At 38.9% G+C, this 15,074-nt stretch overlaps 2 protein-coding genes across 7 annotated transcripts in view; one reads left to right on the top strand and one right to left on the bottom strand.

Moving 5' to 3' along the window:
• Positions 1-13,694, top strand: part of stxbp1a (syntaxin binding protein 1a) — a 46,819-nt gene extending 33,125 nt beyond the window's left edge. The window contains exons 18-20 of one of the 2 annotated variants that reach the window (XM_047372100.1): positions 493-647; positions 4,652-4,811; positions 11,060-13,694. In XM_047372100.1, coding sequence (XP_047228056.1) covers positions 493-647; positions 4,652-4,761 — 265 coding nt within the window. In that variant the 3' untranslated portion in view covers positions 4,762-4,811; positions 11,060-13,694. The remainder of the gene's footprint in view (positions 1-492; positions 648-4,651; positions 4,812-11,059) is intronic. The other variant, XM_047372101.1, reaches the window with a different exon arrangement.
• The window catches only part of akna (AT-hook transcription factor), a 37,652-nt gene continuing 35,637 nt past the window's right edge, over positions 13,060-15,074 (bottom strand). For 3 of the 5 annotated variants that reach the window (XM_047372096.1, XM_047372097.1, XM_047372095.1), the window contains exon 20: positions 14,382-14,939. In XM_047372096.1, the coding sequence (XP_047228052.1) occupies positions 14,705-14,939 (235 nt within the window). In that variant the 3' untranslated portion in view covers positions 14,382-14,704. Of the gene's footprint in view, positions 14,150-14,381; positions 14,940-15,074 lie in introns of those variants that run through there. The other 2 variants (XR_007039247.1, XR_007039248.1) reach the window with 2 other exon arrangements.

Below are 15,074 nucleotides of genomic sequence, written 5' to 3' on the forward strand. Positions count from 1 at the left end.
GCATCCGATCCATCTCTGAAGTTGGAGCTTGGTTCTGGGAATGATGCCACAGCTGAATTCTAGTGGGAACACCATAAGGATTTGTTAATTGTTTTGGTGCAAACTATTATCTCAATACAACCCAATAATACAGTTTTCCTTCGTGTTTTAGGTGTTGAATGCTAAAGTAACATGCATCTTAACAGAGGTTGAACAAGTACTGTGGGTGTCATTGGTTTATTAGACAAACCTTTAGAAGTGGTACAAATATTTTATACCTGTGACTTATGTTTTAATGCACGGCAGCCTTATTTGACAACTCCGGGCTGCTTGGTGACCTCTGACCTTTTCCAGTTTTAAAAAAAGATACAAGTAGTTAAAAAAGGCTTTTGATTGGTGAATGCACAGCCCAAAAAAATGGTGTTAACATTTTAATTATAGAAAAAGCATTTCCACAAGTGGAAATCAAGATGAAAAAAATTAAATATCAATACGGTTTTTCTTCTGTTGCAGTGCTCGATATGGACACTGGCACAAGAACAAGACACCTGGAGAGTACCGCACCGGTCCCCGAGTGATGGTCTTCATCATCGGAGGCGTGTCTTTCAGCGAGATGCGCTGTGCCTATGAAGTCACACATGCCAATGGGAAGTGGGAAGCCGTCATTGGTGAGTGGAGAAACACTGGAACTTCAGTCAATTAAAGTTACTGAAAAACAAATCACCCACAACTTTAAAAATAAGAGTAGCTGTGTTTCTGACAGGTTATGTTGCAGAGAAATGTATAAAATCCAAATCAAGAAAACTTCCTTTAAAAAGAACATTCTGTGAGGTACAGAGCAACATGAATCTAGCCTACAGGTTTTCTGGCAGGTCTGAACAGGGACAAAGCCTATGGAGGACAGAGTTGGTCAGATCATGTGATCTGAGAGGACAGTCCAGGTCTGAGAAGGAGTTTGATCAAAATTAAAGCCTAATTATATACACATCTCTCAATATTTAGAAGCATTATTGGTTTTTTATTTTTCTTATCTTAATAAATGTGTAGTGATGCTTTATGTGGCTCTAATTGAACTCATGTAGCAGCAATAAACTGCAATGACTCAGGTGGTTGATGCACTGTCATCAACCCCAACTCTAATGACCAACATGTAAACAGTGGTGGTGTCAGTAATATATTGTGCATTAGTATTCAATACTTGGGTTTTTCGTTAAATCCGTATCTCAGCTAAAGCTTTCCAACCGTGACGGTTTATTTAATCACAAAGCAACCAATAGTTTTTTTAATCAATTTTTGCTGTTTGAATAGCTTGCCCCCCCCCCCCCCCAAAAGAGCAAATCCTGATGTTATTTTCTGTTTAAAATGCAAATGAAAGATGTTGAACTTTGGAGTATGGAATAATGCCCCTTTTCAGTTGCAGGTTAGAAAACCTGTAGGAGGTTCACATGTAAAATGGATTACACAGAGCATATGAAAAATTAAAGTAGAAAACATTAAGCGGTATGCACATGCTAACGCGGTATTATGTAGGAAGTAGTATTTAGAGCACAAGAATTGATGAAAATTATTGACCTCTATTTAAATATTAATCATTTAAGTGCATTGGCTTTTTCTGTTACCTTTGCTCATGCACTATATTGCCAAAAGTATTCACTCACCTGCTTGTACTCGCATATGAACCTAATATATAGGGTTCAATATACTGTTGGTCCCACCTTGCAGCTATAAATCCTTCAACTCTTCTGGGAAGCCTGTCCACAAGGTTTAGGAGCCTTTTCATGGGAATCTGTGACAATTCTTCCAGAAGCACATTTTTCAGGCCATAGACTGATGTTGGACAAGCTGGCTCTGAGTCTCTGCTCCAAGTCATCCCAAAGGTGGTCCATCAAGTTGAGGTCAGGATTCTGTTCAGGACAGTCAAGCTCATCAACACCAAACTCTCATCCACGTCTTTATGGACCTTGCTTCGTGCACTGGTGCAGAGCCATGTTGGAAGTGGAAGGGGCCGTCTTGAAACTGTTCCCACAAAGTTGGGAGCATGGGATTGTCCAACATCTCTTGGTATGCTGAAGCATTCAGAGTTCCTTTCTCTGGAACTAAGGGGTCAAGCCCAGCTCCTTAAAAAACAGCCCCACAGCATAATACCCCCTCCTCCAAACATTACATGTGACAGAATAAAGACAAGTACTGTTCTCCTGGCAACCACCAAACTCAGACTCGTCCATCAGATTTGCCAGATGAAGCGTGCTTCGTCACTCCAGAAAAAGGACCTCCACTGCTCTAGAGTCCAGTGGTGGTGTTGTGCCTTGCACCATGGCATCTGACGCTTTGCATTGCACTTGGTGATGTATGGTTTGTATGCAGCTGCTCGGGCATTAAAACCCATTCCATGAAGCTCTCTTCTCACTGTTCTTGAGCTAATCTGAAGGCCAGACGAAGTTTGAAGGTCTGTATCAATTGACTACAGAAAGTCGTGACCTTTGCGCACTTTGCCTGTCAGCATCCGTTGCCTCCACTTTGTGGCTTAGTTGCTGTCATTCCCAATCGCTTCCACTGCTATTAGACCACTACAGTCAACGGTGGAATATTTAGGAGCAAAGCCTTTTAACTACTGCATTTGTTGCTTCACAGAGCAACCCATTTCTTTACAACTGTTTGTGGAAACAGTCTTCATGCTTAGGTGCTTGATTTTATACACCTGTGACCATGGCAGTGATTGGAACACCTGATTTCTATTATCTGCATGTGTGAGGGCACACTTGTGGCAATATAGTGTATATTACGCTGCCTTGTTTTTCTGCTGGAGTAGTACAGGAGCGTCTATGAACACGTAGCTTCAAAAAGCTCTAAAGTTCATATTAACTGCAATCTAATCCAGTTCAGTTAGTGGCAAATTCACAGCAAACGTCACCTCAAAGCACTCAGCCAGACCATCAGGTCTAATTAATATCCAGTTATATAAAATCCAATTAAGACTAAATTCATTATTTTCTAATTGAATTATGAAGATTCAGATCTAATAACACAGAGCAGTTCATTCAAATTATATTAATGATCAACTGAATTAGAACATTTTAAATTCCAATTAGTAAAAGTTATTTCTGAAGGCCAGCTGAATGCGTCAACTTTGCAGCAATCCCTCGTCCTGAGCATGATGAGAGATTGCTGCAACAATGGGGAGAAACTGCTGACAAAGAACTGATACGATTTTACCAGATAATACAGTGTCAATATAATAAGAAACACTGGTAGAAGTGCTAAAAAGGGTTCAGCCTGCTTTGTTTTCAAAGTCCGGTCTAGTGAGTTTCCTCAGACTACTGAAAACCTAATTTGTTTTAAAGATTTTGGTGAACTTTACCAAAAAGAAATTAGGCCACTTCTTCTGTAGATGTTACTAACCGTAAGGACAGCATTTCTGCCTCAGACTGGATAGGGACATCTGTCCCCAGTTTGAGCTATTAAGAGAACCTAAGAACTTTATGAAAAGCTTTGTCCCACAAACTCTACCCCTCATTTGTATTTTAAAGTTATTTAGGGTGTCTTGCAAAATTTTTTATAATCTTTGAAATTCTTCCAATTTTCTCACATCATAACCACAGATTTCAACAGATTTTACTGGGCTTTTATTTGATAGACCAACACAAGGTTGTAATTATTAAGTAGAAAGAAATTTACAAATTTTATGTAAAAAGAAATCAAATCAAGAAGCCATGCCTTTTTTGTTAACAGCATGTAAACATGGTGGTGGCAGCATCATGATGTGTGGATGTTTTTCTTCAGAAGGGAAAGGGCAACTGGTCAGAGTTGATGGGAAGATGGATGGAGCTAAATGCAGGGCAATCATGGAAGAAAACCTGTAAAAGGCTGTGGAAGAACGCCGACTGGAGTGGATGTACTCCTTCCAGCAGGAACTACAACCTTAAACATACAGCCACAGCTACAATGGATGGTTTAGATCAAAGCATATTTGTGTATTAAAAAAGCCCATTTAAATCTCCAGATCTAAATCCAATTAAGAATCTGTGGCAAGACTTGAACACTAATAGGAGCAGGCAGTCTCCATCCAATCCGGCTGAACTATTTGGCATATAATGGGCAAAATGAGCCAAGTTGTTCGACACAACCCAGTTATGATTGCACATAATGGAAAAGCACATCACACTTTTAAGATTTGGTAAAAGCATTTTGAAAACCACGTGTTACTTTCCTTCCACTTCTAAATCCATCACTTACAATCCCAATAAATACATTGGAGTTTGTGTTTCTGAAGGGACAAAATGTGGAAAGCTCAAGACATATGAATTATTTTTGCAAGGTACTATACCTACTGTGTTACATTAAATAGCCCTTTATGCTGTGCCCCGAGTACTGATGTCTTAAAGCTTTACCGTCCAGTGTTTTCTCGTTTCCTGTTGCTCTGCTTCAGCTGTTGTGTTTCAAACAACTTATTTTTAATTGCAGCCAAGCCTTGTCTTCTGTCTCTCTTTTTGGCGTGTTTGTGCAACATTGTGAGGACATGTCTGTCAGTGGACGAGTGTGTCTTTGTGTGTTTGCTCTTTACGTCAAGTCGTTTTGTTTTTGGAAAGAGTGAGGTGGGTGGGGGTGTGGGGTCTGGGAGGGACGTGGCACGTGCTGTGAGACGAGTGGTGAAGCCGCCTCTGTTCCTTCACAGGTTCCACCCACTTGCTCACCCCAACCAAATTCTTATCGGACCTGCAGCACCCCGACTTCCGAGAGTCCACTAGGGTGTCCTTTGAGGACGCACAGCCCTCAGACGAGTGAGGCAGAGACAGATTGGGAGGGAGGGAGAGAGAGAAATCACACAGAACAAAGTAAAGGCAGCCGCTCAGAGAAGCCCTTTCTGAACACTTACAGCACAAAGGGCTTCGTTTTGGTTCCTCCCTCTTCTTTGAACACTCAGAACTGTTTTATGTATCCTCACCCTCCTCCTCCCTGTGTCCCACCGGGATGGGCATTCCTGATCACTCCTCACTGCATGGTCTGCTCCGACAGGCTCTTCTCATTGTTTTACAGTCCCTAAAAATCAACCAAATGATACCAGAAAGTTGAAATTACCAACCCACTGGGATAACAGTGAAGAGTTCAAATTGTAAGCAGTCACTTAAAGCAGAGCAAAAACATTTACAATAATTTAACCTCTTGCTAAATAATTTTAGGAATGTCCAGATGAATTTGGTATAAGACTGCAACATTAACAAATGCTCACTCACTTGTGGAAGTTTGGCCAGTCAGCAGCCATGCCCTGAGGACGTTGTGGCTCCATCCCTGCTGCCTTTCTTCTCATCTCAACTGGGTGGATTAAATCACTCTGATTTATGACGGCCACCCAAAGGTCCTTTCAGACCATCTCCCACTCATTCACGGTTTAATCTACCCCAACATCTTCACTGTACAGTACCGACAGTCACTGCAACTTCTCAGTGGTTTCTTATAGAGTAGAAACTTTGGTTGGTTAAATTTTAAACAGGCATTCTGTTTTTTTTTCCTGTGTCCACTCAGCCCGTCATCACACGGTCATATGACCCAAAGACTTGTCTGCAGATGGTTTTGGACATAAAAAAAAAAAAAAAAGACTTTTTTGTAATCTAAAGTGGTCTTGATCAATAGATGCTCCGGCCTTCTAAAAGGGCCTTTAAAATTTGCCTTTGGTTGCTTTTTCACTCATTTTCAGTCCAGGGCCTGGCCATTTTTCTTGTGATTTTATTAGCTATATTAGCTAAGCCAATAATTTTCTTTATTAATCATTCAAACACAGAAGCACTAAGCAAGGAGTACTTTCTATGGGTAAGATAAACAGAACACAAGAGTTCTGTCAGCAATAGTTCCATAAATAGCTCCATCTAGGAAAGAGACGCAGCTAAACAAAGAAACACTGAACAAAGACTACCTTCTAAGCTAAAGTAAATCAAAGACTTCACATTCAGGTAATGGGAGCCATGGTGCTTTCTGTGGCACCACTGTGAAAATAAATACAACAGCTGAACCGACATACTGAACCAGGAGTATTTCTAGGCCAAAGAAGCAAAGGATACACACGGTTAATGGTAGCTGCAGGGACAAAGCTAAACCCAAAAGCACTGACCAGGAGTACTTTATATGGGGGGGAAACTGTAAATAAAGTTAAAAGCAACAAAATCACCTATTATAGCTCCATCCAAGAAAGACAGAGAGCTTAATAAAGAATAACTGGACCAGATGAAGTAAAACAAAGCATACATAGAGGTCATGGCAGCAATAGTGCCTTTAGTGGCTTCATTTCAGGAAGAAACACAGCTCAACATGGAACTGCAGAGTACTTTCTACAGCAAAGAAAAATAAGGAATACACAGACATGATCTAAAAGCTCATCCAGGAAAGACACACAGCTAAAACACAGAAACACCTAGACGATGAGGACTTTCTATTGGAAAAAAAAGCAAGTACAAAAATTAATGGTAGGGATGGTTCGATTAGGGGCTCAGTCCAAGACAGAAAGAAGGCTAAACACATCCTTGTCATTCTATCAGAACAAAAACTGAAAGAACAGATCAAGTTATAGGTACCAATAGCTCCATTAATGCTCCATCCATAAAGGAAAATAAAAACTAAACACAAAAGGACTGACCCAACAACAAGTATTTTTTGAATGAGTATTCCCTACAGAAAGGGAAGTATCAGCGATAGCTCTTTCAGTGGCTTTGTCCAAGCAAGAAACACAGCTAAACTTAGAAGCACTGAGTAATTTCTATGTGAAAGAAAGTGTACGAGTTAATGGCAGCAAAGAGACACACCTGAACACAGAAGCAGAACATGGTAAGGGAAACGGGAAAACTCCAAAAGAAATACTTCAGAAGATCCTGGTAAATCCTGGAGAACTATTGCCCAAGACCACTATGAAGATTACAAGAAGAAAAACAAAGAAACTGGGCAATTTGAAAACCTTGTACAGTACTATACATCTGAACACCAAACCCACTAAATACAAGGTTTTAGTGCAATACTAGAACTTGGCCTCCATCTCATGTATGACTAACCTGCTAAAACTGTAAGGTTTAAAAATCACAAATCATCTCTCTCAGCAAGCAGTATGGTCTGCTCTTCTGCATACAGCTGCATTCCTGAGCAAAATGGTCATCACTTACTAAAACAGATCTATGTTTAAGTTTGGCTGTTTTCGTCTCAGACGCGATTAATGGATTTCTGTAGTTGGAAATCAAAGTGAGAGCGTTGTGTTTCTGGGGCGGAAAAAAGGCCCACAAAGCTGTTTGTTTTGAGAACGGCGCAGAAAAAGGCGAGGTCTGTCTGTTATCTTAAATATTCCTCTACTCAAACATTTAAACTTGAAATGGGTTTTCCATCTTTCTCTTCAAACTTCACCTCCAAATTCTGCCGCCTCCTTACAGATAAACGTGTTTGAGGTAAAGAAAACAAATCTATATAAAGATGAAAAAAACACACAGCTTTGCCACAGAAACAAACCTTTGTAAATCCAACTATTACTAATATTGAACAGGTGTGGGGAGTAAATCAAAGCCTGTTTGCCTCCTTTATAATCAGAAGTAAGGCTGGTGGCTTATATATGAATAGATCTGGTAAGGTGGTGGCACACAGACCTTTTGCTTTACTCCAGTAAGCACCTTTCAAGTTGTACAATGTCTAAAATGTGTCTTCAGCTATCACAAATGCTCATCTCTGACTCATTACGGTTATTGAGCTTCAAATTTCCACTTTGGATTTCATGACTGCTTCTTCTTTACCAGCAGTACTTTTTGTAGCTTTTCTTCTGCACAGTCAGCATGCAGTTTTCTTCACAAACACCTGCACAGTCCTAAAACCTGACAATTTTGGCATTTTAGATGTTCTGTTAGTTTACCTTTACTTTCAATCAGCACCATACCAAATACAAATGCTGTGCTCCTATCACAGGTGCATTTCAATAAATCAGAGTATTGTCAAAGTTTATTTTAATAATTGAGTTCATAAAGTGAAATTCAGAATATAGGCTAATTACACTCAAAATGACAAATTTTATGCTTTCTTTGGTAATTTTGGCTTCGCAGGAAATAAAAAAAGCATTTTTAAAAGTGGAAATATTTTATTTTGGGCTACACAGTCATAGTGTAGGAGGGTATGCCACAAAAAAAAACTTTAGCTAAAGAAGCTGTGTGTTTACAAAATGCAATCCAAGCATATTAACAGAAGGAAAAAGTGCTGTTGAAAAAAGTTAACAAGCATAGGTTTGCACCTCCCCCTGCTGACAAGCTTTATAGACGCTTGTTTTCTTTTTAAAGCAGGGCTTGGCATATGCCCACACTTGCAGATATACAGGTCCTTCTCAAAATATTAGCATATTGTGATAAAGTTCATTATTTCCCATAATGTCATGATGAAAATTTAACATTCATATATTTTAGATTCATTGCACACTAACTGAAATATTTCAGGTCTTTTATTGTCTTAATACGGATGATTTTGGCATACAGCTCATGAAAACCCAAAATTCCTATCTCACAAAATTAGCATATCATTAAAAGGGTCTCTAAACGAGCTATGAACCTAATCATCTGAATCAATGAGTTAACTCTAAACACCTGCAAAAGATTCCTGAGGCCTTTAAAACTCCCAGCCTGGTTCATCACTCAAAACCCCAATCATGGGTAAGACTGCCGACCTGACTGCTGTCCAGAAGGCCACTATTGACACCCTCAAGCAAGAGGGTAAGACACAGAAAGAAATTTCTGAACAAATAGGCTGTTCCCAGAGTGCTGTATCAAGGCACCTCAGTGGGAAGTCTGTGGGAAGGAAAAAGTGTGGCAGAAAACGCTGCACAACGAGAAGAGGTGACCGGACCCTGAGGAAGATTGTGGAGAAGGGCCGATTCCAGACCTTGGGGGACCTGCGGAAGCAGTGGACTGAGTCTGGAGTAGAAACATCCAGAGCCACCGTGCACAGGCGTGTGCAGGAAATGGGCTACAGGTGTTGCATTCCCCAGACCTGGGCTACAGAGAAGCAGCACTGGACTGTTGCTCAGTGGTCCAAAGTACTTTTTTCGGATGAAAGCAAATTCTGCATGTCATTCGGAAATCAAGGTGCCAGAGTCTGGTGGAAGACTGGGGAGAAGGAAATGCCAAAATGCCAGAAGTCCAGTGTCAAGTACCCACAGTCAGTGATGGTCTGGGGTGCCGTGTCAGCTGCTGGTGTTGGTCCACTGTGTTTTATCAAGGGCAGGGTCAATGCAGCTAGCTATCAGGAGATTTTGGAGCACTTCATGCTTCCATCTGCTGAAAAGCTTTATGGAGATGAAGATTTCATTTTTCAGCACGACCTGGCACCTGCTCACAGTGCCAAAACCACTGGTAAATGGTTTACTGACCATGGTATCACTGTGCTCAATTGGCCTGCCAACTCTCCTGACCTGAACCCCATAGAGAATCTGTGGGATATTGTGAAGAGAACGTTGAGAGACTCAAGACCCAACACTCTGGATGAGCTAAAGGCCGCTATTGAAGCATCCTGGGCCTCCATAAGACCTCAGCAGTGCCACAGGCTGATTGCCTCCATGCCACTCCGCATTGAAGCAGTCATTTCTGCGAAAGGATTCCCGACCAAGTATTGAGTGCATAACTGTACATGATTATTTGAAGGTTGACGTTTTTTGTATTAAAAACACTTTTCTTTTATTGGTCGGATGAAATATGCTAATTTTGTGAGATAGGAATTGTGGGTTTTCATGAGCTGTATGCTAAAATCATCCGTATTAAGACAATAAAAGACCTGAAATATTTCAGTTAGTGTGCAATGAATCTAAAATATATGAATGTTAAATTTTCATCATTATATTATGGAAAATAATTAACTTTATCACAATATGCTAATATTTTGAGAAGGACTTGTATCAGCACATGGTGCTCAACTGCTCTGATCTAGAGCCCAAAGAGTAACTAAGACAATGAAAGACACCAGAGCCAGTCATGTACGCAAGCTGAAGGCTGCTGTTAAAGCAACCTGGTGCCATGGACCGATCCCCTCCATAGCACGTCGCATTGATGCAACAATTGAAGTAAAAGGAACCTCCTATATACTGTACAATGACACCTTTAAGGCTGACCTTTCTGTATTTAAAATAATTTTTTTATGATCTCATGTAATATACAGATTTTCTGAGAAACCTGGGTTTTCATTAGCTACAAAATGAGCAGAACTAAATCCTTGAGATATATCAGTCTGTGTGCAATTAATCTATAAACAAGTTTCACATTTTGTACTCAATTACTAAAATAAATCAATTCCATCTGTAAATGTGGGTATTTAGATTGAATTTTAAAGTTTAAAGCAGGAGAAGTGAAATATTGGTATAAATAAAGCATGCAGAGCTGCAAACATCTCCCAATGTGGCATTGGTTTAATTTTAAAGCGCTGTTTGCGTGTGCAACGTATCTAATAATTAACATCTATATATACACACACAAAAACCAACTGCTTGGTTTGTACAGATATTAAGTTGTGAAGTGTTCCTGCCTTTCTAGTAGAGAGCTTTTAACAATTTCCTGCCTGCTCATGTGTTTCGTGTTGTGACTGATGGTTTCGGCCGCATGTGCATGCTAATGCATTCAAGTCCCAGAAGTGCAGTATAGAGCCGAATAACTTTCAGGCTTTGTTTCACTAAAATATTGTTTGGTTAAAAAAATACACAGAGAATCCCTTTGAATTGTCCTAATGTTCATGAGAAGTGTTGATTCTTTAAAAGCAGATTCATGGGCAATAAGCTAAAGTAATTGTTCAAAGTTTTGGCTCCATTTGGCTTTGATAGAGTCTATTTTAAAGTGAATTTATGAGAACCTTAAACCCAGGAAGACTTACTTCTCACCTTTAGTGATTCATTATTAATCTTCAGACTGGTTATGATTTCATAACTTCGGGCTTCCATCTTTTCTTTCAATGCTATGCAAGGCTGCCATCATCTGCTATAGGCATTCATAACAAAAGCTGAAAACACATTGATTTAAAGTCTGTATTAAAAGATATGTGCAGATCTAACGCTTTACTTGTGTGTGTGTGTGTGTGTGTGTGTCGTCTCCAGGATCGACCCACATCTTCACTCCCACCTGCCTGCTGGAGCAGCTCAAGGCCATGAACAAACCAGAAGAGGAAGTGACAAGCTAAAATCCTTCAGTCAAAATCTTTTCTTCATATCTTCATCCCTCTCAACCCTGACCCAGCTGTGTTACCTCCACGTTTCCCAGCCAAATCCTGCCCATCGTTTCTGTATGCATATCGCTTGAGAAAAAAAAAAAAGACATCTTAAATGATGAAAAAAAAAAGAGTTATATCAAAGAATAAAACTGTTGCAAGTATTCATGTATTTTACAATGGATACAACTAACTAAATTTATTTAAAAAGATAAAATATGAAAAGGCCACATAAAATGCAAAGTACCAAAATGTCATATTGTATGCTATGATTATGAACCCTGCTAGAATGTGTAAACTGTGTTTTTCCTTTGTTTCTTTGGCTTACCTCCTTGGTGTGAGTTTTATTGTTGGCAGATCGAAGGGGGATATGCACTTTGAGAGCTTAATTTTGTAATATATATCATGCAGTCTATATGTATACATATACTTCAACAGAGAGGAGCACTATCCACCCATCTGAGATGTTTGTATTCAGTAGCATGCTTGGACTTGTGTCAACTGTTCTGTGTTTGTGTCAAGTGTGGGTGTTTTGAGTGCAGAAGTGTTAGCATTTAGCTTATTTTCTTATGGTCGAATACAAAACCAATAACTTTTTCTTTGAGTATCAAACTATTTAAAACGCGCTTGGTAACTAAATACACTTTCCTTCTGCTCCAAACCTTTCTCCTATTGAATGAATTACTTTTTCCTTTCCAGGTTTAGCTTATTTGCTAATAAGCTATTAGCTACCTAAGATAATAAGCCAAAACCAACCATTCAGTCATATTGTTTAAATAATTTTAATGTTTTGAAAACATTAGACCCATATACAACAGTAGCAAATGCCAAGTAACTTCTTTGAAAATGCAGTTGTGATCAATTACTTTAGTTTAGCTTGTTTTCCAATAGCTGTCAGCACAAAATGCCAATAGACCATTAGCCAACAAACCTCATCAGCCAAAACTAACCATTATTTATACCATTTTTAAAAAATGTCTTAAAACTCAGTAACTATCCTATATTCATCGTAGTACAAGTACAAGTACAATCACTTTTTCCAAGATTAGCTTTTTCACCAAATGTTAGCAAAAACTTATACTTGGCCATTAGCTAACGAAGCACATCAGCCAAACTTTGGCATGTTCTTTTAGCCATTTAAAAACAAACTTTACGTTAGGTTCACATCTTCAAACAATAAAAACACACACACCACCAAATTTAAAGCATAATTGAAAACTATAATTTCTTCCAGAGTTTTGTTTGTTTGCTAGCAGACATAAAAAGTCGCTAATGGCTATAAGTGAACCAAGCAGGCTAAGCTAGCCCATTAAACCTTTCAGTTATTCCCCTTCTGTTCCTTTATAATTTGAAAATGTCACCACTAGGAAAATCTGTATACATTTATTTTGTTAAAACAAAAATATGCTTTGAAACTTTCCACCACTCAGTTTCCAGCTTAAAAACATTTAAGTTTAAATCATTCCTTTCCATTACCTTTCCAGCTTGTTTGTCAGTTGTCAGCAAAAAATGCTAAGAGGCCATTTACTAAACCAGCTAATCTACCAAACGTAGCCATTTTCCTGAGGATTGCTGTTGTAAAAAGGTTACTGAAAATGTTAAGGACTTAACAGGCACAGTCAAGGCTATTACAATTATTTCAGATATTTTTGTTTCCGATTGTTTCTGTGGAGTGTTTGATACTCAGACAAGTTATTGGTTTAAGTATTCGACTAATAAGCTTGGCTAGTAAGAGGGAAATAAAAAGTAATGTGTATGCTAAAATCATCCCTCCTCCGACTGCCCTTACTGTAATTTCCTGCACCAATCTTTTTTCCACTCTAACAGAAGACTTGTTGTTAAAAAGGCTGTTGCTTGCTGATATTTAATGAGTAATGCTAAAAAAGGTCCAGTTGTGTTTCAGTATTGTATCCTGTCAGATTAAGGTCTTATCATTAGTAATAATGTCACTGGGCCATGCACTGAGTAGTATTGTGTATCTGCCATATGTTGCTGTTTTAGCGTCTTACTGTTAAATGGTGATTTTTCTTTTTTTTTTAAACAGTGCAGTAGTAAAACCTTTTCTTTACCTTGCTAATGTGAAGCCACTGTTTGTGACGTTTTAGCTGTAGATGTTAGAGGTTAACTAGGTAACATATTTATATTTTGTTTTTTCCTTTGGTGCAATGTAAAACTCTTAAAGTTGAATGGCTTTGCAAGGATAAAAAACAAACTAATTGTATATGATATTGCTTCCCTCCTGTAGCCTCTTTCCTGGCCAAACAAGTTGTATATTGCACTATAATGAGTTTTCTGTGATGCAAGTGCTTGAGTTAGTTTTATATTATAATTTATAGTTCTATAGGCTTCTTTTCTGCCCAATCACCTTCTTTATTTAAAAGTTATTTATCAGAGAAAAACAACAGTCTGTCCTACAACTGTTTCACTTATTGGGGTTGTGTGTTTGGAGTGTGTAAGCACAAAACAGTACTTCCATGTGTACCCAATATGTACTAAGGCTGTCTAATAAATTGGCTTCCATTATATATTAGTCTTTCACTTTTTAGTTTGAAAAGTAAAAACACTACAGCTCCTTTGGGTTTAAATTTGTTTGACCCAAATAATCAATGGGCTAAAGAAAGTTGGTGGAGTTGGGTGTATTTGCAAAACTAGCAAATACACCCAACAATTTCTGCTTTGAATCAGCAGAATACCAGCTGGACATTTCAGTACCTTCCAAGAGTATTCACTGCCCTTGGACTTTTCATTTTTTGTCATTTCACAACCAAAAACGTTGGTTACGGACTGTGGACCGAGCTTCTATGAGTATAGGCGCTGCCCTTTTAGACTATAGCTTGTAGGTCTATCAGTCGGATAGCCTTGAACCTGATTGCATTTTGTGACTTACCCCTACATTAAAAGTGGTCGGGTGGTGACGCCATCTGCTGGTGAGTGTTGATGTGGGCAGGTCGGCAGTCATATATCCCATCTTTAAGTGCTGCTGGTCACATGATTAATAATTACATATAAAATAATGTTGAGTTAGTATTCTGAAATAGCACTGCTCAGCTGGCACAGAGACTGAGTGTATTTAAAGTACACCATCAGACTATTAAAAAACATATACATTAAGGAAATTAATGGTGAAGTTAGTTTCATATTTCTACAAGCAAGAAAACTGGTAAGACAAGAATTGTAAAAGCAGAAAAGGGATTTACAAAAACTGTCAAAGACTCTTTACAAGACATTTAATGTTCTGTTAATTAAAAACAATATGATTACAGTATTTCCTTATATAAAAGTGAGTCACTTTAGTATTTGGCAGCACATCATCTAATATAAACATGAAACTAAATCCTTTTAAGCAACATAATTTATATAGAAAGATCAGCTTCAAAACCCCGACTGAAGTGCTTCCTGAGTGAACTAACCAAAGAAACATTACAAAGTGGAAAATTTATTTCTTTTAATTTACTTTGGTTGAGTTGTTGTCCTGTCTCAGTCAGTGTGACTGAACCGACCTGAGCTACTTGGTTTACAGTTCTTGGTCTGGAGCCTAGTAGCTGCAGGACTGAGAGAGCAGCTTGCGGTACTGCAGACCTGAAGCCAGAGAAACAGCCATGTTCCTGGACGTGTGTTTCATGTGTTGAGCTGCTCTGATAGCTCTGTCCAGAGAGCCATCTAACGAGCGGTGTCTGTCTCTCTGCACCCTCTTCTCTTTGGAGCGTCTCATTCCAGAGCGGGAGTCCATGATGTTGTCAGGAGAAATATATAGAGGTGAGGAGCACAACCTGAAGAAGGAGGAAAAAGAATAACAAAAAACATTAGGGTTTCTAAAAAGTCTGGTTACATCAGAGGGACACATGTATCTCCAAAAATCGGAATATATAACATTTGCTGAATAAATAAGAAAGCCTCTCTAGTAC

Source organism: Girardinichthys multiradiatus, chromosome 8, assembly GCF_021462225.1.
Source record: "Girardinichthys multiradiatus isolate DD_20200921_A chromosome 8, DD_fGirMul_XY1, whole genome shotgun sequence".
NCBI classification, from domain to species: domain Eukaryota; kingdom Metazoa; phylum Chordata; class Actinopteri; order Cyprinodontiformes; family Goodeidae; genus Girardinichthys; species Girardinichthys multiradiatus.